Source organism: Papio anubis, chromosome 1, assembly GCF_008728515.1.
Source record: "Papio anubis isolate 15944 chromosome 1, Panubis1.0, whole genome shotgun sequence".
In the NCBI taxonomy this organism is placed as follows: Eukaryota; Metazoa; Chordata; class Mammalia; order Primates; family Cercopithecidae; genus Papio; species Papio anubis.
In genome coordinates, this window is record NC_044976.1 from 14599852 (window position 1) to 14623821 (window position 23970).

The 23970-nt window shown below is 56.3% G+C and overlaps 1 protein-coding gene across 1 annotated transcript in view; it reads right to left on the reverse strand.

Moving 5' to 3' along the window:
• Window positions 1–1207: 1207 nt before the first annotated feature.
• EPHA2 (EPH receptor A2) overlaps window positions 1208–23970 on the reverse strand; it is a 31785-nt gene continuing 9022 nt past the window's right edge. Inside the window, exons 4-16 of the mRNA XM_031660563.1 lie at window positions 15493–15648; window positions 15064–15396; window positions 12925–13040; window positions 12300–12453; window positions 11428–11527; window positions 10848–10903; window positions 10463–10588; window positions 10154–10350; window positions 8882–9082; window positions 8539–8688; window positions 7060–7253; window positions 6267–6422; window positions 1208–2204 (exon numbers count right to left, since the gene is read on the reverse strand). Of these exons, the coding sequence (XP_031516423.1) occupies window positions 2099–2204; window positions 6267–6422; window positions 7060–7253; window positions 8539–8688; window positions 8882–9082; window positions 10154–10350; window positions 10463–10588; window positions 10848–10903; window positions 11428–11527; window positions 12300–12453; window positions 12925–13040; window positions 15064–15396; window positions 15493–15648 (2045 nt within the window). The 3' untranslated portion in view covers window positions 1208–2098. The remainder of the gene's footprint in view (window positions 2205–6266; window positions 6423–7059; window positions 7254–8538; window positions 8689–8881; window positions 9083–10153; window positions 10351–10462; window positions 10589–10847; window positions 10904–11427; window positions 11528–12299; window positions 12454–12924; window positions 13041–15063; window positions 15397–15492; window positions 15649–23970) is intronic.

Here is a 23970-nt window from a genome sequence, read left to right on the forward strand (position 1 = left end):
TTCACGCCCCCGCGCCTCACTCTGCATCACCCTCCCTTGGCTTCGCTGGTTAACTCCTAGTAGTCCCTGAGGTCTCAGCTCTGGGACCACCTCCTCCAGGAAGTCTTCCTCCTGGGCCTCAGATCATCTCTGCTCCCTGGTTACGTTCCTGGTGACCTGTGTTTGACACCTTCCTAACTAACCCCCGATATGAATGACCTCTGACCTTCAGGGCTGCAACCCGGTAGAGTGGAGAAGGCTCAGGTTTGAAATTAGGACACTGGTGCCGGGCGCAGTGGCTCACGCCTGTAATCTTAGCACTTTGGGAGGCAGAGGTGGGCAGATCACAAGGTCAAGAGATCGAGACCATCCTGGCCAACGCGGTGAAACCGAAACCCCATCTCTACTAAAAATACAAAAATTAGCTGGGTGTGGTGGCACGCGCCTATAGTTCCAGCTACTCAGGAGGCTGAGGCAGGAGAATTGCTTGAACCCGGGAGGCGGAAGTTGCAGCAAGCCAAGATCGCGCCACTGCACTCCAGCCTGGCGACAGAGTGAGACTCCATCTCAAAAAAAAAAAAAAAGAGAAATTAGAACTCTGACTTTTCTTGAGACTGCTGTGTGACTTTGGGCAAGTCGCTGCATGTCTCTGAGACTCCATTTCCTCATCTAAGAGAAAAGCATCCCACTGAGATTTCTGACCCTGCTTTCAATTCTGGCCTCTGCCCCTAACTTGCTGTGTGGCCTTGAGCAAGTCCAGTTGCTGGGCTCCAGCTTGATTTTCCTTTTCTGTGAAATGGGGCCGCCCACAAAACTCATAACAAAGTGTTGAGGTTCCAACAAGCCGAAACCTGTGAAAAGCTTGTGTAAACCTCAGAGCCATACGTGGATGGTTGAAGGATCTATTTCGACAGCTCCGGGGAGCCGTGGGAGGGAAGCTGATGGCGGCTCTTGCTTTCTCCTACCTCCCAATCCTCCAGAAGACTAAGCGGCCTGGAGATCAAAGGTGATTGGGGCCTGCTGGCATGGAGGCCGGGCTCGGCAAAACCTGCTTCCTGGCCCCCTGCCCACCTCCCACCCACCCCTGCTCCCAGGGTTAAGTGATGTGTCTGCCTTGTGCACGAATCTCTGTTTAAACACTCAGTGTTTGGGGGGAACCCTCAACCCCTCAACTCCCACTCAGGAAGCTCTGAGACCCCACTGCTTTTCCCAAGACTGACAGCCAAGATCAGTTTGAATCATCTGCAACTTTATTCCAGAGCAGAAATAAGTCATTTTCTAACAATAAATATAAAAAAAATAATAAATTAAGATTCGAAAAAAATTTTCAACAAAACAAAATCATTAACACTGACAGAATAGAACCTGCTATCTACAGGGATGAGAGATGGGGCCAACTGGGGCATGGGCAGGACACTCCTGCAGCACCGGCCCCCGGGTCCCCAGCTCAGGAATGTTTGACACAGGCCACCCTCTGTCCCCAGCCCTGACGGGAGCCCCTGCCACACACACACATTCTCTCCACAAAGTACAAAATATATATTTAAAAACCTCAACACAACCAAGCATCTTGCAAAGGCCCAGGAAAGCAAGGGTTTGGCCAGTCAGGGATGAGGACGGGGCCCGAGTGTCTAAAGAAGGCACTAGAGGGACGGGGACCGCTTTGGGTCTCGCCCAGTCAAGTTCACGGTCTGCCCTCTTAGTGTGAGAAAATGGAGCTTGAGGTACCCTGTTCACTTGGCACTGGGCCAAGCCCCCCATCTCCTGAGATGGCCTCATGTGGGAGAAGACGAAGGGGAGGTCGGCTTGGGAATATCCTCTGTCTGTCCGAAGGCTGTGGCGGGGCTCCTGCTCCAGGGATGCTGGGGCGTGGCGGTGCCTGCTAAGTGCTTAGCTGTGTGTGCCTCGCAGGGAAAGAGGGCCCGGCCCAGCATCCACGGTCGTCTCCTCAGTTCAGGCCACGGTGTCATCCGAGACCCCTCAGCAGAAGTTGCAGGGGGTATCAGTAGGAAAGAACTAGAAATAAATAAGGTCCCCAGTGGCCCAGCATGGCACAGCAGGAGGCCACTCTGTGTCTTCAAGTATTCTTGGCCGATGGGGCTCCAGGCCCTGTCGAGGCTCAGATGGGGATCCCCACCGTGTTCACCTGGTCCTTGAGTCCCAGCAGGCTGTAGGCAATGCGCTTCTGGTGGCCGGGCAGCCGCACCCCAATCCTCTTGATGTCGCTGTGGGCCCGGAGGGAGAGAGGGAGAGTTAAGGGCTAGAGCAGGGGAGGGGGCCGGGCTGGGCAGGGACAGGACTCGGTGGGTGGCAGGGGAGGGGAGTGGAGGGAAGCAGAGGAGGAGGGTGGAGAGGGGGCCTTGGGGACCTGTAGGGCAAGAGAGCTCTGGTTAGGTAGGCCTGGGAGAAGGAGCCACAGCCTAGAAGCTTGCCAAGGTGGCCCATCATCAACAAAGTTAGGAAAACGACAGAAGCCTCAACTCTGTACGATGCTTTAAAAAATAAAAATAAATCAAATCTTCTGAATTATCTGTGAGGCAGGTGCTCTTTTCATCCCCATTTTGCAGATTAAAGAACTGAGGTCAGAGAGGTGAAGTGACTTGTCCAAGGTCACACAGCTAGGAGGTGGAAGAGCTGGGAATCAAACCAGCTATGAACAAATGCCTCCCCTCCCCTCACCCCCAGTCTGTCCCCAGTGCCCCCAGCTCAGGCCTCCTTCCCAGGAACTCTCTAGGGATGTCGCTCAAAGCCTCTCTGCCCAAGGTCTCTTCCCACCCGCTGCCTCATTTCTCCCTCACTCCTCCCAAGTTCCCACTGCTGGTCATGAAGGAAGGACTCGAGAAATACTTGAAGGGTTCAACTCTGCGAGTCTCCATGGGTGAAGCTTGCAGGTCACCAGTTCCAGTGACTAGGAAGATGTCTTCCCTTGGGGGAACCTCAGTCTCCTCCCGTGTAAAATGGGAGCTACTGTCCATCTGGAGGGCGAGAGGCCTCAAAACCAGCAGCCGAAGGAGAAGGCAGCATCAGTTCCAGGTGGACAGATGTGCCCAGGAGCCCACAGCCCAGCTTTCCCACCCCCACAGGGTACACACTCTCCTGGGTCCCCCTTCCATGCCCCTCCGTCCCCTCATGAAATCACTTATGCTCCCAGGAACCTGTGAGGAGGGCATTTATTACTCACTTTGGGAGTTTTCTCCTCCACCGTCCTCACCCACTAGCCCAAACCCATGAAAACACCCAGGTTTTTACGGGCCGTCTTTTGGCTGTAAAGGGAGCTAATTATATGATGCAAGATTCTAGTTGCAGTTCTGCAGACATGACTTTCCCACAGGCTCCGGGAGCCCCGGGACAGGCGCAGAGCAGGGAAGGGCAGACCCAGGTGAGTGGGGGGGACTCCGGGACCTCCAGCAGAGGCTGGTGCTCCCTCAGCAGCAGGAAGGCCGGGACACTTGGGAGAACTTCCTATGCTACCCGCACGGGACATTTCTAACCTATATAGTTGGAGGTGCTGAAAAAGCAGCATTTTCCCACACACTTGAAGGTCTTGAATTACGGCCCCTGGACAAGCGCTCAGACCACGGAGAAGGAGACAGGACCCTGGCCTGACCCCAGATTTGCAGTTCCGCAGGTGGAGCAGGGAGTCTGCATTTGGTTGAATCCCAGAAGAAACCTGACATCCGGTTGAAGAACCAGTGGGTTGTAAGCTCCAGGAGGACAAGTGCTGAGACCTCGTCATCTGGGCCCATCACCCCCACAGCCCCTGCTCCCGCCCCCACCCCTGCCCAGGGTCCAGGATAGACCTGGCACATAGTAGGTCCCCAAGGAGTGTCTGCTGCATGAATGAATGAGCGAATGAATGCTTTAGCAGAGATTGGGCCGTTGCTGGGCCACCTCTGGTCCCTCTTGCAAACAGCAGTGGTTAATCTCACAGGACGGGAACACAGTTTGCTTCTGAAGCCCTGTGTAGAAAACTCCAAGGCCATATACTCGGTGAGTTCCTACTGTGTTCTGGCCCTGGGTGCAGGGAGACGGGAGTGAGAAATGGCTCCTAGAGCCTCACGCGTCAGATCATTCATTCATTCAGCAAGCATTCCTTCAGTACCAAGCCTATGCCAAGGACACTGGAGACCCTAAGATCTACAACCTGTGCCCTCGACCCCCACACAGGATGCGGATGCTGCAGTCCCAGCTCTAGACAGAGCCTGGGATTGGGCTATTTTTCCGGGGTGCAACATCCACCCCTTTCATCAGCTGCTCACAAAACATCTGGGACCACTAGTCTAGCTAGAAACCCAACTGACTCCAAAATAGCACAAATGGAGAAGAGACAGTGGCTGTGGGACCCCAGGGGAACAGGCAGCTGGTCCCCTGGGAGGGACTCAAGGAGGCAGGAGGTTCAGAAGGGGAGGGGATGGGACACTAAATCCTGATCCCAATGGGAAGGGCACACATTCCCCTGCAACCAGCTCGAAGTCTCCCATTGGGACCCATGGCGTGTGTAGACCCAGGCTTCAGGTTTTAAAAAGTCCTTTGAGATCCCCATTTATTTGAAAAGAGGCAGAGGAGAAGGAGGAGGCCTGCAGGCCCCAGCTCCGAGCACCAGCGGCTGGTGGGGGGGGAGAGCGAATGACTTCCTGCCTTTATCCAGGCCCTTTCACAACAACGCACACTGCAGCACTCACACACACACACACAGCCTCCCTCCGTCCAAGACCGCCCCATCCCTGCTCGTGGGAAAGGAATTGGCGAGGAGCACCCCGAGCTATTTAGGGAAGCCTCCAAGAACATGTGTTTCCTATAAGCACTTCTCCTTGCCCTCAGCTCTGGTCACCAGAAGAGAGGCTGTGTTGTCCTTGGTGGGAGCCCCTGGAGGGGCAAAGGGTCTTGTGGATGTTCCCAGGGAAAAGGAGAAAAGGAGGGGTCATTTGCACAGCACTGGAGGAGGAAAGCAAGGGAGTGGAGGAAAAGAGGAGAGCAACAAGGATTTAGCGCCTACTGTATACCAGACGTGTCATCTGCACTGCACCCATGCAATCCCATCAAACTTGATCAAGGTCACCCACTAGGAAGTGGCAGATGCGGGACTTGAACTCAGGCACGTGTGCAGAGCCCAAGTCTGTGGCCCTGCTGCACTGGCCGGCAGCAAAAGATATCCTGTGATCCATCTCCCCTCCCTACGTCTCCCTGCCTCCCTCTGGTCAGCTCTGTCCCTGCCTGCTTCCCATCACGGACTGTCCCCTGAGAGGGACTGTGGCCTTGGCTAGCAGGTTGGAAGCCCAGCTGAGCAGTTTCCAAAGGCCCTAGAGAATGTTCATGAACAGGCTCAAGTCCCAGAACTTCTGTGACCCAGAACCATGGGAGGCCCAGGTCATCCCATCCATACAGTTCCCAAAACCTCCCAGCCTCGGGGTCTGCTCCCACCATGACCTTGGGCCATGCACAAGCTGGGTTGTTGAAACCCGCCACTATTTTTAGAGGCACAAAAGGCTAAGAGGATAGTGTCTTCCCCCTCCTGGGACAGGAGGAGGTGTCTGTGCCAAGGCCATGCCGGGAAAAGTCTCAGTGCTGGAGCTGGGACGGAGAGAAGAGCTCCCATGGGGCAGCTCGACAAAGGGCCAAACCCAGGGCCAGCAGGGAGTACGTGGCACTTCTCAGCAGGTGGGACTGCAGGCTGAGAGCCAACCAAATGGAGAGAGGTGCCAGGGGTTCAACTCTCCCCTGGGCAGCAAGTAGGGCATCTTGGAGAAGACTGCCCCAAGCTGGCTGTGTGACCTCAGGCAAGCCGGTAACATCTCAGCCTGTTTGTCTACCAGTGACCTCTCTGATCCCTGGGCTCTGGGACCCCGACTGACTGGGGCTGGAATCCTGCTCTGCCCCTAGTGGCTGTGGGACCCTGGGCGGGTCACTGCACTTCTCTGCATCTGTTTCTCACCTGCACCGGTTCCCACCTGTTAACAGGACTCACCCTGCTGGGTTCTCATTCAAAGTGCTCAAGCGGAGACGGCACACAGCCCTCAGTGAACAGTAGCTACCATTATGATTATGGTTACTATTATTTCCCCACTCTGGTAAAGGATGTAGGAAGAGGAGGGAGCTGAGAGTGGGCGCCCAGAACTGCCAGCTGCTGGCGGAGTTCTGCCCTTGCCTTCCAAGGAGCCTCTTACCAGAAGAGAAAGAACGAAGAGAGGAGTATTGAGGGGCAGGGAAGAGGGCTGGGGGGCGTGGAGGCAGCCTCTGGAGTGGGAGGCAGCAGGGGAGGTGGGGGAACGGGAAGGGGCCTGACTCACTCGTTGGTCATCTGCACCACCTTCTCGATGGCAGTGTAGCCGGCCGCCATGAAGTGCTCCGTATACTGCTGCATCTTGATGGACTCCAGCCACTCGGACACCGTGCGGAAGGGCACCCCCTCCGAGCCACTCGTGCTGGGGAGCCGGATAGACACCCTGCAACCGGAAGCACTGCAGGTGAGGGGCTGCAGCACCCAGTCCACCCTGGGCCCCGCGCCTGCTGCTCCCTAACCTGGATGATTGACTCAGCTGCCCCGTGCCTCGGTTTCCTTATCTGGGCAACGGGGAAGCCCAGTCACGTAGGGTTCAATGAGACCTCCTGGCATGTTGGGAGCGCTCAGCATCTGTAACTACTGCTGCCCCTCCACTCCTACTAACAGGATCACCACCAATAACTACCAGATCATAAAACGCTATGAGCAGAGATTCCGGATCCCGAGGTCACAATCCCAGCCTGACCACTTCCAGCTATGTAAGATATTCAATCACCCTGTGTCTCAGTTTCCTCTTCTACAAAATGAGGATAATTTTGTAGAAGAGGACTCATCTCGTACGTTGTTTAAATGAATGAAAACGTTTTAACTGTTCACACAGTGCCCTGCACCCTCAACATAAGCTGGTTGCTCCTATTAGGATTTCCGGGGTCATCGTGTCCAGTCTAAGTCAAGTCCACACATAACCTCTGAGCCCCCAGCACCCCTCAACTTCCCCTGGGTGGCCACTCTACCGAAGTGGTTCAGGAGTCTGCAGAAGGGAAATTGGGGTCATCATAGGCAGAGGGCACAGAACTCACCGGGGGTCGAAGTCAGCCAGGGTCTTGAGGGAGTCAGGGGCACGGATGAGCTTGTCCAGGATGCTGACGATGTCAGCAAACTTGGGGCGGCGGGCACGCTCCTGCTGCCAGCACTGCATCATGAGCTGGTAGATGGCGGAGGGGCAGTCCATGGGCGTGGGGAGCCGGAAGCCATCGTTGATTGCTTTCATCACCTGGCGGGGCATGAAGGTCAGGGGTGTTGTTGCAGAAAGCCACTGAAACCCTATACAGCCTCCAGCCTACGGAAGTGGGCTTCGGAGGGAAGGGAAACAGGAACACCCCAGAAACACACGGGAAGGGTCTTTCTTGAGCTGACACCCAACCTTCAGAGCTGCCCAAAGGGCAAATGCCTAAGAGGCTGTGGCCAGAGTTCACTGGAAGGGACTTTTTTTTTTTTTTTTGACTGAGACAGGGTCTCAGTCTGTCACCCAGGCTAGAGTGCAGTGGCACTATCAAACCTCATGGCAGCCCCAGCCTCCTGGGCTCAAATGATCCTCCCACCTCTGCCTCCTGAGTAGCTGAGACTACAGGCACGTGCCACCACGCTTGGCTAATTTTTAAATTTTTTGTGCAGATGGGGTTTCATCATGTTGTCCAGGATGGTCTCGAATTCCTGAGCTCAAGTGATACTCCTGCCTCAGCCTCCCAAAGTGCTAGGATTACAGGCATGTGCCATGGCTCCCAGCTAGAAGGGACCCTGCTCCCTCACAGGGCACCAGGTAGCAGCCATACTGTGTGCCCTCAGCCCAGCCTCCCTCCCATCTCTCTTCTCCTCCTTCTCTTCATCTGGTTGCCTTATAGTGCCCTTGGTCTTGGCAGAGACGTGACCTCTTCTGAGAAGCTTCCCAGGTCACCAGGCTGAATAAGGCACCAAGCACACAGACACACACACACATGGATGCACACACACGCATGGACACACGGATACACACGCACACCCCACTCCTTGTTTCATCTCTGCACTCTCTGACCCAGCTCCTGGAACCCAGCACAAGGCCTGGCACGCAGTAGATCCTCAAGAAATATTTACGGGGCTGGGTGCGGTGGCTTACGCCTGTAATCCCAGCACTTTGGGAGGTGGAGGCGGGTGGATCACTTGAGGTGAGGAGATAGAGACCAGCCTGGCCAACATAGTGAAACCCCATCTCTACTAAAAATACAAAAATTAGCTGGGTATGGTGGCACATGCCTGTAATCCCAGATACTCGGGAGGCTGAGGCAGGAGAATTGCTTGAACCTGGGAGGTGGAGGTTGCAGTGAGCCGAGATCATGCCATTGCACTCCAGCCTGGGCGACATGAGCAAAACTCTGTCTCCAGAAAAAAAAAAAAAAGAAACATTTATGGAGCAAACCTAAGAAGGTTTGTCTAAACTCTCCTCTGCCCAGCCCCTGGAGTTTGAGATGAGTAAAGGCTTGAGTTCAGGTCTGGGCAGGTCTGGGGAGGGCAAGGGCACCCACCTCATGGTTGGACAGCTCCCAGTAGGGCCGCTCGCCATAGGTCATCACCTCCCACATGACAATGCCAAAGCTCCACACGTCGCTGGCAGAGGTGAACTTGCGGTAGGAAATGGCCTCTGGAGCCGTCCAACGGATCGGGATCTTGCCACCCTGCAGGGAATCCAGGCCCAGTCACCACTGTCACCTCTGGCTGGCCCCAGGACCATTGCAACCAGGCCCCATGACCCCTCCCTGGACTCCTACAGGTATTCCACCTCCTGAAGCCCATGCCCAGGCATGCAGGCGAGAGGACACCAGGCAGGCGAAGGCTGCTTCTCCCTTGAGGTCCCCTTCCCCAACTCACACTGGTGGTGTAGGTGGCCTCAGGGTCGTCCTCCAGCACGCGGGACAGGCCAAAGTCAGACACTTTGCAGACCAGGTTGCTGTTGACGAGGATGTTGCGGGCAGCCAGGTCACGGTGCACATAGTTCATATTGGCGGTGCTGTACCAGCTCTTGATGCCCCGCGCCTCACCAGCTACAGCAGCTGGTTCGCCATCCTTCTCCTGCCAGAGCATGGGCACTCAGTTGCAGGCCAGCCCTGAACCTGCCAGGCCAGCCCTAGGCCCCATGGCCAGGCATGCCGCCTGGCATGCAGAAGGAACTTGTCGAGGCTGGGTCTCCATGAACTCGAGTGATGATCATGGCTGGGAGCTGTCTGTGGGGCACCAGGTGAAAGAGGTAAGTGGGCCAGGCGGTGGTGTGGGAGAAGTGGGCACAGGCGAAGAGTAATTGCGGGCATGTGGGAGAGGTGGGCACAGGTATGGGGCAAGGTGGGCTGGAGTGTAGGAGGCTGGGCAGGGAGTGTGGGAGAAGAATTAGGGAACATAGGTGTGGGGAAAGGGTGGAGTACAGGTATGGGGGAGAGGAGGGCTGGGGTGTGAGAAAAGAATGAACATAGGTGGGAGGATGGGCACAGGTATGTAGGGAGAGGTGGAGCTGGGTGGGAGGAGGAGGGTGGGTGCAGGTATGGGGAAAGGTGGGCACAGGTGTAGAGGAGGTGGGAGTACGTGCCTGGGGAAGAGGTGGAGCTGGGTGGGTGGGGCACAGGTATGTGGGAGAGGTGGGAATCAGGTGTGGGGGTGGGTGCTGGGTGTGGGGAGGGTGGGCTGGTGCTGAGAGGAGGTGGGGGGGTGCTGGGAGGTGGACACAGGTGCTGGGGAGGGTGGGAGTGCAGGTGGGAGGGTGGGCGTGGGGTGTAGAGGTGGGAGTGCAGGTGCTCGGGGGAAAGGTGGGCTGGGTGTGCGGGGTGGGTCTGGGTGTGGGGAGAGGTGGGCTGGGTGGTGCGAGGTGGGGAGTGCAGGTATGGGGATAGGTGGACTCAGGTGTCCGGGGGTGTGAGGTGGGCTGGGTATAGAGGGAGGTGGGTGCAGGTGTAGAGGAGGTGGGCACAGGTACTTATAGAGGTGGGTACAGGTATGGGAAGTGACTGGGGTGGGGTGGGGTGGGAGTATGGGAGAGGTGGGCACAGGGTGTGGACGGTGCAGTGCAGGTATGGGGGGAAGGTGGGCACAGTCGCAGACAGAGCCTCTGCTAGGTGGCCCCTCTCCACTTATGCAGGCAGGCCCAAGCCTCACATTTGGGAGGCAGGCGCCCTCCAAAGGCGGGATGATCTTTGGGAAGTGGCTGAACTGGCCCATGATGCCGGCCTCACCAAGGAAGTCCACTCGCTGCTTCTCTGTGTAGCCAGCTTTCAGCGTCTTGATGGCCACGGGCACCTCCTTCTTCCCCGAGGATGTCTTCAGCGTGCCCTTGTACACCTCCCCAAACTCTCCTGTGGGCAGGCAGGGTCAGGGGAGCGCCCCAGTCAGGCCCGGCACGAGGGCTCCCACCCTGTGTCACCACCACTGCCTCCTCAGGGCCCCTCGGCAGCGGGCCGACCTCACCTGCTCCGATCACCTTCTGCCGAGTGACACAGGACGGATGGATCTCGGTGGTGAACTTCAACACAGCTTGGTTGGGGTCCTCATATGTGTGTGGGTCCACGTATGTCTTCAGGGGTTTCAGTTGTTCTGGAAGGAGAAGAGGTGGGGTCACAGGCAGCTCAGGAGGGGCCCCATGGGGGGTGCCCTGGAGTCAGAGAAGGTCACGTGATCTTCAGAGACTTAGACGAGGCTGTGGGGGATGGACCCCTCAGAGCTGCCCACGGAAGCCTGTAGCCCAACCTCAGTGCGCTGGGAACATCCTGGCTGCCCCCACCGCCCCCACCTCCCCCACAGAGCTGGGGACGGTGCCGGCAGGGCTGGGCCTGGAGCGGGGGCTGCATCTCACCTGACTTGGAGAAGTAGACGTCCTCTGGGGACTGGCGGGCGCGCAGGTTCTTCCTCCTGAAACAGCCCCACAGGGAACCAAATGCAGGGAGGTCAGTGAGGTCTGCTCCGGCCAGGGAAGCCTCCTGACCCTACTTTGGTCCGAGGGGGACCTGGGGTGCTCAGAACGCAGCCCAGTCCCCGCTGTCGCTGCCCAAGCTCCACTCTCAGGGCTGAGGGTGCAGAGAAGGCGGGCGGAGCGAGCCAGGACTCCCTCCCCGGGATCTAGGCCCCAGAATGGCCCCTTAAGCAGCGGTGACGAAGGCATTCCCATTACAGCTACTCGGGGTTTCCTGCCTGCGTGTCCAGAGGAAGTGTGGACACATCATTAAAAACAAGAGCAGAGGTAATGAAGCCCGTGTCCTGGCCCCGCCGCGTGCCAGGCACTTCACTCCGGCTCGTATATCCTCGCACCATCCAGAGGCAGGGATTAGACTCGACTAGCGTCCTATGGGCCCCATGGTTCAGATGAGGAAACGGAGATTCCTGCCCCATTTTCCCACCCAAGCCCATGAGGAGCCAGGGTATGGGCTCTGACGAACCTGCGGTGGATAAAGAAGCCAGCTCCTGCCAGCACCAGAAGCAGGACCACACAGACAGCCACACCGCCAATCACCGCCAAGGAGCCAGATCCCTCCGGGGCTGGTGGAAGAAACCAGGTGATGACAAATCACAAATCTCAGCAACACCCGCGCTGCACCCAAGACACCTGGGCCCCTACTGTGTGCTGGGTGCTTGCACTTTTGCACTTGGGAAGGCTCCAGAGGGTACTCAGTCCCATTTCACAGACGGTCAGGCGGAGGCCTTCCCAAAGGTCTCACAGGAGGTACTGCAGGTGTGTGGGGCTCAAAGCTCTGGCTCTTTCTGCGATGCGGATTTGTTTTTGTTTTTTTTTGTTTTTTTTTTTTGAGACGGAGTCTCACTTTGTCACCCAGGCTGGAGTGCAGTGGCACCATCTCGGCTCACTGCAAGCTCCGCCTCCTGGGTTCACGCCATTCTCCTGCCTCAGCCTCGGAGTAGCTGGGACTACAGGCACGCACCACCACGCCCGGCTAATTTTTTGTATTTTTAGTAGAGACGGGGTTTCACCATGTTAGCCAGGATGGTCTCGATCTCCTGACCTCGTGATCTGCCCGCCTCGGCCTCCCAAAGTGTTGGGATTACAGGCGTGAGCCACCGCGCCCGGCGCAATGCGGATTTGAACTTCCTCACATCACTGTCGTGAATTCACATCCCAGCTCCTCCACCCCTCAGCCCTCCATGCTTCCCTGTCCCCAGGCCTGGGGGCAGTCCCCGAAGGGCTGACGGAGAAAGGGGCATTTCTAAGTTCTTTGATTCACTTCCTTTCCCAAGATGTCTCAATTGCTTGGTTCTGGGCCCTGGCCCAGTCCATGCCCAGGGTCCCCCAACTCACACAGTGTCTGGAATTCGTGCACCTTGCTGCCGGCCCCCTGGCCCTCCTGCGTCAGTGCCTGCACCTGGACCAGGTAGGTGGTGTCCGGAGCCAGGTCGTCCAGGGTCACGGAGAAACCCTCGGTGCGGCGTACATTGTAGCTGTTGGAGTCTCCCTGTGGGTGGGTGGCAGGCAGAGGAGCGGGCAGTGAGGGCAGGGCAGGGCAGGGGCCTTGGCTCAGCCTGCTGGAGACCACCCTGAGCTAGCAAGGTGGCTTGCCTTTGTTAGCAAACTTGAGGCTCTTCTTACAGAGGAGGAAACTGAGACTCAGAATTAAGTGACTCACTCAAGGTCAGAACCACTAAATGCATGACCCAGGACTCAAACCGAGCTGTGTGGGGTCCCCAAATTCTGCCCCTGTCCTCACCCTGACTGCCTCTTCCAAGGACACCATGTCTTCTCTCCTACAAATCTCTGCTGTGCTGCCTTGGGAGATGTAACCCCCTGGCAGACCCCAGGTCTCAGTTTCCCCATCTGCAGAAGAGTGCTTCTTCAGATGGCTGGGTGGTTTGGTGAGCATCTATGTGACCAGCCTATCCCCTGCTCTCGGCCCAGCTAGAGCCAGCCCCGACCCTCTGGGAGTTACCTTCTTGCGGTAGGTGACCTCGTACTTCCACACGCGGCTCTGCTGCGGCGGGGGGATGCTCCAGGAGACGCTAAGCGAGGTGGTGCTGCGGCCCTCCAGTCTCACCTTGGGGGGCTCTGGGCAGGAAAGGCAGTGGGGGAAGCAGGTAAGAAGCTGCCTACGGGTAGGCAGGGTTTGTGGGGGACAAATGGACGTGGAGCCAGATCCTCCACAGCTCAGATTCTTTTATTTTTTTTGAAATAGGATCTCGCTCTGTCACCCAGGCTCGAGTGCAGTGGCACGATCTCAGCTCACTATAGCTTCGAACTCCTGTGCTCAAGTGATCCTCCTGCCTCAGCTTCCTGAATAGCTGGGGCTACAGACACGTGCTACTGTACCTGGCTAATTTTTGTATGTTTTGCAGAGATGGGGTCTCCCTATGCTGCCCATGCTGGTCTCAAATGCCTGAGCTCAAGCAATCCTCCTGCCTCAATCTCCCAAAATGCTGGGATTATGGGCATGGTCACCATGCCCAGCTCCTAGGCTCTTTAGATCCCAGTCTAGGATCCTAACCTTCCAGTTCCAGAGCACAGGACCAGACCCCCAGGCCTCCACCTTGTCCCCATTACAGGGGCTGGCACATCAGAGGTGTCCCATATTTATGACAGAATAAATAATAATAATAATAATAAAAGGCCAGGCGCAGTGGCTCACACCTGTGGCTCACATCCCAGCACTGTGGGAGGCCGAGGCGGGAGGATCACCTGAGATTGGGAGTTCGAGACCAGCTTGACCAACATGGAGAAACCCTGTCTCTACTAAAAATACAAAATTAGCTGGGTGTGGTGGTGCATGCCTGTAATCCCAGCTACTCGGGAGGCTGAGACAGGAGAATAGCTTGAACCCGGGAGGCAGAGGTTGCAGTGAACCAAGATCGTGCCATTGCACTCCAGCCCGGGCAACAAGAGCAAAACTGTGTCTCAAAAAAAAAAAAAAAAAAAAAGAAGAAGAAGAAATAACTTTTGCTGAATGCTATCTTTTTTTCTCTTAAAGAAGAACTAACTTTTGCTGCATGCTTGCTTTTTTTTTTTTTCTTTTGAGACAGAGTTTTGCTCTTGTTGCCCAGGCTGGAGTGCAATGGTACGATCTCAGCTCACTGCAACCTCCGCTCCCTAGGTTCAAGTGATTCTCCTGCCTCAGCCTCCCAAGTAGCTGGGATTACAGGCATGTACCACCACACCTGGCTAATTTTTTGTATTTTTAGTAGAGATGGGGTTTATTCCATGTTGGTCAGGCTGGTCTCGAACTCTCGACCTCAGGTGATCTGCCCACCTCAGCCTCCCAAAGTGCTGGGATTACAGGTGTAAGCCACCATACCCGGCCTCAATCCTCAATTATTATCCCACTTTACAGGTGAGAACACTGAGGCCCAGAGAGGTTAAGTAACCTGCCCACAGTTACAGAGCTCAGAAGCAGCTCTAGAGCAGGGATGTCCAATCTTTCAGCTTCTATGGGCCATAATGGAAGAAAAATTGTCTTGGGCCACACATAAAATACACCAACACTAACGACAGGCGATGACCTAAAAAAAATAAACAAATAAAAATTGCAGGCTGGGCACAGTGGCTCATGCCTGTAATCTCAGCACTTTGGGAGGCTGAGGCAGGCAGATCATCACGAGGTCAGGCGATCAAGACCAGCCTGGCCAACATAATGAAACCCCGTCTCTACTAAAAATACAAAAAATTAGCTGTGTGTGGTGGCACGTGCCTGTAATCCCAGCTACTCGGGAGGCTGAAGCAGGAGAATCGCTTGAACCCAGAAGGCAGAGATTGCAGTGAGCTCAGATCGAGCCACTGCACTCCAGCCTGGGCAACAGAGCGAGACTCTGTCTCAAAAAAAAAAAAAAAAAAAGGAAAAAAAATTGCAAAAATAATCTCATAACGTTTTAAAAAATTTACGAATTTGTGTTGGGCCATATTCAATGTCGGCTGGGGCTGCATGTGGCCCACAGGTTGGACAAGCTTGCTCTAGAGACTGTGCCTTTAACCACATACTCTGCTGTCTTTTTCTAAACACACCCGAGCCCCAGGTGGCCGTCCTCCTTAAGCCCCACCTGGGCAGGCCCCATAGGGCACAGCCGCCACCCCTGGACCTCACCTGTCTGGTTGATGCTGACACTGGCAGTACGGAAGCTGCGGCTGGTCACCAGGCCTGAGACGCCGTTGCGGGCCTCTACGGTGAAGGTGTAGTTCATGTGAGGCTCCAGGTCGCTGACTGTCACACTGGTGCGGGTCAGTCCGTGTGGAGGCTCTGAGTAGCGCACACTAGACTCACACGGCCCACACTCCCCAGACTCGGGCCAGCACTGTTCGCAGGTGACGCTGTAGACGATGTCCTCGCGGCCCCCGCTGTCCTGAGGGGGCGTCCAGCGCAGCTCCACCTTGGCACCCATGCCCACGGCCGTGAGGTAGTGTGGGGCGGAGGGGGGTCCTGCACAGACGGGAGGAGTCAGTGCTCTGCTGGACCCAGGCGGATATGTCACATGTCACCCTCAGTCACGCCACCCTGACCCACTGCAAGACTCACGTGTGCAGGGCATCGACATTGAGTCCTGAGGTGCCCGGAAGAAGCCTTCCTCACACTCGCAGGAGGTGGCACCCTCAGGGGATGGCAGCGTGTGCTCAGGGCACTCCAAGCAGGGGCTCTCAGACACCTCAAACTTAAAGAATCCAGGCGAGCAGGCTGGTGGGCACAGGACAGACAGAGCACGAGGACATCAGTTCAATCTGCTTCCACCCCACGTGACTGTCTCATTCCCTCACCAGGGACCCCTGCCCTGCAAACAGGTCAATAAATCTCTATGGACCTGTTTTCTCGTTGGCAAAATGTCTTGTGATGGAAAAATGCATGGCAAGAGCCTAGCATGTAGCAGGCACCCAGGAAGTGCTTCACACACATGCTGCAAACCTTTGCTTCACTCCCCACTGGCTCCTGCAAGAAGCACCACACCCCTGAGCCTGGCATTTAAGGCCATACCTTGCCTTTCAGCTAACCAAGAATCCCATCACAGCCTAGCTAAGCACTTCACCAAGCACGCTGCCCACCGGCCTCATTCCCATTCATCCGTGCAGACTAGCCTGTCAGGTCCCCACCTGGGTAGCTGAGAGCTGCCCAGGGCAATGACTGCCTCTTCTTGACCATGTGTATTTGTTGACTGTCAGCACCACTCTGACTCACTGACCAGCCTCATCAATTCAGGATGCCATTCCTGCAGGTGTTCCCTCCAGCCCAGGACCTGCCCGCCTTTCCATTCGGGGCTGACCAGGAAGCAGGAAAGGCCAAGCCCCCCGGCATTTTCTCTGGCTCTGCTTCCAGGACCGAGTCATATCCGCCACTCACAAGGACAGCCAGGAAGTGACTCTTCCTCCCCCAGTGGCCAGTCCTGTCCTGGCCCAGCAGGCTGGGGGCTCAGGCACCTGACTCCGGGGGCTTCTTCCTCCCACCACCCTATCCTGTCTCATCCCACCGCTGCCCTAAGGCAGGAAGCTGCCCAGACACAGGGTTCATGGTGCAGGGCTGTCCAGGGCTTGGGCAGCTGCTGAAGTGGACAGGGTGAGTAGAGGCCACCCTAGGGAGCTCCCCCAACAACCCTACAATACTAATCCTTCAGATTGTTCTGGTGAGAGGGTCCTGAGACACCTCCAACCTCAGCACCACGTTCACCACACACACAATGATCCTCTGCTCTGTGTCTGGCCCAGCCCCAGTGCTGGGTATGCACCAAGATGAAAACAAACCCCTGATCTCAGGGAGCAGAAGCACCTGACAAGGTCTGCAAGACAGAGGGAGGAAACAAGCTAAGAGCTAAGGGGGTGGAGAAGGGGAAACAACCTTGGCCAGGAAGTCTGAGAAGTCACAGGGGACATTTTGGTTGGGGTTCAGAGGCTGCATAAGAGTTCAGCAGGGGAGTGATAGCTATTGGGAGAGGGAGTTAGGAGTGAGAAAGAGCATGACTAATACGGAAGGTATGAGTGGGTTTGTGGGCACAAATGTGGGGAGCAACAAGCAATAAAGCAGTTGAGAATGCCAGGCCAAGCAGCTGGGACTTTATCCTGGAGGCAATGGAAAGCTGCTGGAGGTCTGATGTGGGGAGGTCAGATTCCTGCCTTCAGGAAAAATCTGTGCCTGGAGGCAGCTTTTGTCCAAGACCCTGGGGACAGCCTGGCTCCTAATAGCCTAAGGACAACCCTCTCCAGGGAAGCCAATTTCAAGTGCCCTGGCCCCAGCAGGCCGGGTAACTCTCAGGAGCAGAATCTGGAGCGAAGACTCTCTTCGTCCAGTCCCCTGTGTGAGCAGAGGTGGGGAGGGGGGGACCAGGAGTCAGGGGAACAGGACTCAAAGGACACCCAGCTCCGTAAGGTGCCAGATTGTGACTTCCTGCTAATGACTCTGCTCTCAGAACCAGGCTGCATCCCTGTCCCCTCCCCACCCTGGCCCAGGGACCACACAAACAGCCACTCTCACCTCCTCGGCCCATCCTGCTTCTGCAGACCCTCAGCATTGGCCCTGCGAGAGCTCAAGCACACAGGCCAGGGAAGGCGGCTTGTCCTGGGTCACGCAGCAGGACAGAGGAGGCCCGGGGCCCGACTCCTGCTCTGCACAGAGCCTGAAGTCCCAGTGACAGTGACTGCAAATAAGCACCTACTGTGCGCAGGGCTCGGGCTGAGCACTTTACACTCATTTAGTCCTCACAATAGACCTGCTATATACAGGCACTATTAGCGCTCGTTCCACTTTGGAGGTGAAGAGAGACAAAAAACCTTGCCTGAAGTCACCAAGCTCCCAAGACAGGAAATCAGAACTCAAACTTAGGATGTCTGATTTTCAGCCTCTCTCCTCTCCCACTCCTTTTTCTTTTTCTTTTTTTTCTTTTCTTTTTTCTTTTTTTGTTTTTGAGATGCAGTCTCGCTCTGTTGCCCAGGCTGGAGTGCAGTGGTGGGATCTCAGCTCACTGCAACCTCTGCCTCCTGGGTTCAAGCAATTCTCCTGCCTCAGCCTCCTGAGTAGCTGGAACTACAGGCACCCGCCATCACGCCTGGCTAACGTTTGTATTTTTAGTAGAGATGCAGGCCGGTCTCGAACTCCTGGCCTCAAGTGATTCACCCGTCTCGGCTTCCCAAAGTGCTGGGATTACAGGCGTGAGCCACCGCACTGGGCCTCTTTTCCCACTTCTGTTCTTAGGAACACTTCAGTGTGGAGTAAAGAGCAATCAACATTCTGAAACAAGCCTGAAGAGACAGGAGATAAGGCCTGACCCACTTCAAAAGCCAGACGCTCCCGATTATTTTCAGAGCAGCTGTGGGTCTCTGTGTTGTGGAGGGAGGGGGAGGGCATTGCCCACCACAGATCTGGGCACTTTTGTGTCTGTGAGCAGAGAAGTGTAGAATCCAGCCTAGGGGGTTGGTTGGGTGGCTAAAGTGGTCTTCCTCAAGCCCCAAATGTCTTTCAAGTCTCCTATTGTATTTGGAAACCCATGAGTATATTGCATCCCTCCCCATAACGTATCTGCATGATACAAAAATAGCTCTCTCCTCCCCCAGATCTTTGAGCAAAACTGAGACTCCAGAAAGCCGGGCCGTGTTTATCCTGGGGTTTCAATTCCCCCAAATGCCCTGACTTGTCTGCTGAGGAGACTTCACCTGGCTAAGTGCTGGCTCCAGGTGGTCCAGGGCCAGCAGACTTGGGAAGCTCGGGGGCGTTCCCAGCTCAGGCTCTCAGGCCAGGCAGGGGCCATAAACCCCCACAGCCCGGCTGGGACCCACTGAAGGCTTTAGCAAACCCTCACAATGCCCCGACTCCCCACCGTGCGGCTGCTCCTATGCCAAGAGGAGGAAGTGGGGGAAGAGACGGGCTCTTTGGCCCCAGCGCCCGGGGGTGGCTTGCCTGCTGCCGCCAGGAAAGAGGGAATTTGGAGAGATTTCCGCTGCGGATGTGCCAGATAATACAGTGGAGAGGCAGCGTCAACAGGGCATGTGCCTGCCCGACGAGATGTGCTTCCCCTCCTCCAACCATAGAGCTACCAGGGCCTGTATCCAGGACCCCGCCAGAGTTTCCAAGTACTCAGGGGTCCCAGAGTTCATGAGTAGGACACCAGCAAGCCCCTGTGTTCTTCCTGACTTTATCTAGTTGGATTTCCTGGCATTCTGGGCGGGCAAGTGGGGACAGGGGTCACACACACTCAAACACACCCATATACACCAAATACCTACTGTTCCTTAGCCAACCAGCAAACTCCTATGCATCCTTTAATACCCAGCTTAAGCTCCTCTACACAGCCCTCCCAGACTGCCCAATTCCTGGCCCCCCTGGCCCCCATTAGGGCATCTATTAATCTTATGTTTACCAAATAGAAATGTGCACTTCATATGTGTCTGGCACAATGTTGGGTGCTAGGATATGATGGTGAGACAGATAAACACCATTTCAGCTCCAGGGGAATTCATAACTTGGCTTTCATGTTCCATTAGAAATTATTCCTGCATGTATCAGGAGCTTCTGTGAGAGTAGCAGCTCCTGAGGAGCAGGAATGGAGACCAATTTATCTGTATCCCATGGCCCAGTGGTGCTCAGTTAATGTTTGCTGAATGGAAGGACAGACGGATGGATGGATGGATGGATGGATGGATGGATGGATGGATAGATGGGTGGTGGGTGGATGGGTAGATGAGTGTGTGGATGGATGGATGGGTGGATGAATGGACAAATGGCTGGAGAGAGGCCATGATCGTCGTCGTCGTTCGTCGTCGTCCATCGTCTTCGGTCGTCGATAAACCAAATGCGAATATAAATCGTCATCGTCGGCGAATCGTCGATCGTCGAAAAGTAAACAGATCGTCGTCATCCGTGGAAAAGATCGATGTCGTCGTCATCGTCGGTCATCATCGCTCGTCGTCCATCGTCGATCGTCCGCGAATCGTCGAAATCATCCGGTAAATGAAAGTCGATCGATCGTCGATGATCGCAAGAATGTTCGAAATCGGCTCGATCATCGTCAGTAATTCGCCGTCGTCATCGTCATCGATCGATCGATAAAGATCGATCATCGGCATCGTGTCAATCCGGCGTCGATCGATCGTCAAGTAAAAAGATCCGGCAATGTCGAAAAAATCGATCGATCCCGATGGGTTGGGGGGTAGCAGGTGGGTGGATGGATGGACAGATGAATGGACAAGTGGATGGGTAGTTTGGTGGGTTGGCAGGTAGATGAGTGAATGGATGGATGATGGATGGATGGATGGATGGTGGATGGAAGAGTGAGTGGGAGAGAGAATGGGTGGCAAACCTACCATGTACACATGAAATATGCACTCCAGGGCCAGAGAAGTGAGCAGTGTTTCAGCGCCCAGAGAGACACTGTGGAGAAGGTCCACCAGGATGCCTACTTGCCTTGCACAAGAGCCTAACTTTGGCACACCTGTGGCACACCTGTGGAGAGCTGTTCTGGCCCCGGTTGTCTGGCAGGCCTGGGCCACTCCGAGCAGGGGAACTGGGGCACAGTGGCTGCACCTCCGGCTATACCCTGGTTTTTCCAGTTCCTGATGCCCGCCCCTCAGGTGGCAGCATGAGGTGACTCAGGGACAGACGCCCTTATCGTGACGCAAGTCCAGCCCCCAGTGGAGCCCCTCATCCCAAGGCACAGCCACCTCCCAGGCTGGCAGTGGCAAGGTTGTGAGGTCAAGAGGTCATGGTGGCAATTTACCTAGGGCTAGTCACCGCCCAAGCCCGGCCCAGCAGGCGACCGCAGGAACCACCTTGGCCCAAGGATGTGGAGCTTGGACTTTGTCTCTGGGCCCTGACAGACGGCAAATGGCGACCTATGGGTTACTGACCCAGCAAATAAGGGAGCTGACAACCTCAGGCCCTGGTGGCTTCTTGTTCCCAGCAGGCCCTGTCGTCCCTGCAGAAGGGGGGCTGCCCCCAGGGCCCGATGGCTGCCAGCACCCTGTCCCTTCCACACACACCGTAAGGAGCTATCTGCAGGCACATTCCTCCACCATTGATAAGCACCGCTCCCCACCCCAGCCCCAGCTCCCCACCTCAGCCCCCGCCTCCAGCCTTTCATCTTCTGTTTGCTTTCCCTCACCTCCTTCCTTCCGTTCTGGGACCCACTTACCTCCAGGAGGGAGAAAGGGAGGGTGAGAGGGAGGGAGAAGCCAGTGCCCGCCCAGCAGAGCTGCCAGCACCTAGCTTTGCCCCCAGTGTGAGCTGAGGGTGGGGCAGACAGGGCACAGAGGTGAGAGATACCACGGGGGGCTGGGGGTGCTGCCACCATGGTCCCACCTCTGTAGACCAGAAGAAACATCACAGAAATAAGGCCCAGTGAGACTTCCCAAGGAGGGGACAAGCCTGAGAGCCACAGTCAGCAGCTCCCAGAGTCCCCCACCTGGGGAACCACCCATGATGTGATGAAACAGGAATCCTGCCACAGCCCCCGCAACGGCCCGAGACCACCCTGTCTAAAGACCGCCTTCACCAGAGCCATACCCTTGCCAGGGGCTCCTCCCTGTCAGCTCTGGACCTTAGGCCACTTGGGCTGCAAGCAGTGGGACCTCTCCTCACCACACTTGAGTCACACAGTCAACAGCTTCCCCGGGGTTCAGACTGAGCCCCAGTGGGAAACCACAGGAGGGAAGCTCAGATCACCAGGTTGGCAGCGTCCTTCAGGGCCACAGGTCCAGCCCACTCATTTTACAGATTGGGGTGGGACCCCGAGGGGACCTGCTATGGTCATACAGCCTGTGGGTGGAAGGACACACATCAGGGGCAACTGCCTTCCTGTACCAGGCCCCCCGTTCTTTTGGTGACTGTTCACTGCTTCCTCTCTGGACCTCAGTTTCCTCATCTGTAAAATGGGGATCAAGTCCTCATCCTCTCCGGGTTGTGTGTGAAGAAGAAAGCCCTGATTATGAGATGTTCAACATGGTGCCTGGAATGGGGTGTCCCTATGAACTGGGGGATCATGAAACAGTAGGGAGGGGACATCCCCAAGGGGCTGGGCCCCCTGAGGGAGCAGGAGCCTCTCAGGAGGGAATCTCCAACCCCCCACAACTCCAGCTCTGGCCTCCCAGCTGTTCAGCTGAGCCGCTGGCCAAGACCGCTGGCCACCTGCTCACCTGGCCAGCGGTCCCCAGGGCTGAGGCGCCAGCAGGGGCCCCGCCAGTTCAGCTGCTAAAGCCAGCACAGGAAGCGGAGACAGGGAGACAAAGCAGCCCCCAGGGACAGCGGTCAGCCCAAGTGACTCCACTGTCCGTCCTGCAGGCAGGGCCAGAGGCGGGGAGGGGGAACCAAGGGAAGCTGGCTCATTCCTGACATAGTTCACAGGAGCGCTCCGGGCAGCGTGCCCACCTGCCGCACACAGCACCTGGGAGGTGCCTCCCTTCCTCTGTCCACTTAACTCTTTCCTGAGCTCCAGGCTTCCTGGGGAAAGAACCCTGAGGAGAAACGGACAAGCTGGGAATAACCTAGACAAGGTGTCAGGTGACCTCAGGGTGCCCCGCCTTGCTCTGGGTCTGGTTTGTCACCAGGAGGAGCCCCAGTGAAAGAATCTGGGTCTCCAGGCCTGGGAAGGGTCCGGCAGGGAGGGCAGACCCTGTGCCTCCCTCTGGTTCTCCCTCAATGTGCCCAGCAGTGCCCTCTCCAGGACCCCTGCCTCCAACAGAGCCCCCAAGCCCCTGCAACAGACCCTGCCATCCCCAGGACTGGCCAGAGAGCCTGCCCCAGGGCCAGGAGCTGAGTCAGGGATTCCAAAGGAACTGGTCACTTCCCGCCCCGTTTCCTGACCCATCCTGCAGCCTGGGCACTGCTGCGCTGCCTAGATTCAGATCCTGATGCAGCCACATCCTAGCTGTGTGACTTCAGGCAAGCCTCTTTACCTCTCTGAACCTCAGTTTCCTCATCTATCAAATGGGATTGATCACAGTCCCTGCCGCACAGAAAGGCAGTGTGGATTCCACTCGCACATCTGATAAAGTGCTTGCTTGGCTCAGCGCCTGCCCCTCCGACGGCTCCTGTCTACGGTAGCGACTGTCATCACTTTCCGCAGCAACATGGCCAGGGGCTGCTGAGAAAAGTCTAGAGGCATAAAGAGGAGCCAGCTGGGCGTTCCTGGCATCTCACGCACCGGCACCCATCCACACTGAAAGGAATTTTGGTGGGAGGAGCCTGAGGAGGAACAATCTGGCAATAGGTGACTAGCGATTGACAGGGTCCCACCAACTAAGTAGGAAATTTCGCTCTTGGAAACTTGTCCTCCTGCTGGGCTGATCTTCCAACAGGGGGCTGCTCGGCTCTCTGCAAACAAAATCTGCCAGAACCCCGACCCCCCACTCTAGAGGAGGGAAGGCTGCCCCCTTCCTGGAGAGACACCCCCACCCCAACCGTCCGCTTATCTCTATGGGGCCTGTCTCACCAGCCTGTGGAAAGTTTTCAGCTGCCCCTCACCCCCACCCCCGCATTCTTGTGCGAGGATGTCATGTAGGAGGAGCCTGCTCGCCCCACTGGGCTGCCTCGTCCCGGGCCCCCCCAACCCGCAGTCATTGTCTGAAACTGGGAGTGTGCATTCGAGGTCACCAAAAGCAGGGGCCGCTTGGGGAAGGGGGGCTCACTCAGCAGAGGGGAGCTGGGAAGACAAGGGGGCAATGGGATGGGCCGGAGCAGAGCCTACACCAGAGGCTTATGGCCAGAAAGGCTCGTAGGGAACTTCTCATCCGGGGTTTACAGACCGTGTTAAGTAAGGTTCTGAGGACTTGCTTTGGGAGGCAAGTGGGGCCTATCACAAAGGGCATCAGGGTCCTCCAACCCTTCAACCCCCTCCAGGGGCTGCGGGATCCATGGCTAGAAAACAAGCATAAAGTCTGCTGGTGCTGTTGAACTTTCTCATTTGACTCAAAGGAAACCCAAGGCCAGAGATGAGTGGGGATTTAGCCAAGGTGTGTGCATCGCAGCCACTAAACCTCCAATTCCTTAACGTCCCGCTTATTTCAGCAAAGAAGATGCCAGAGAGAG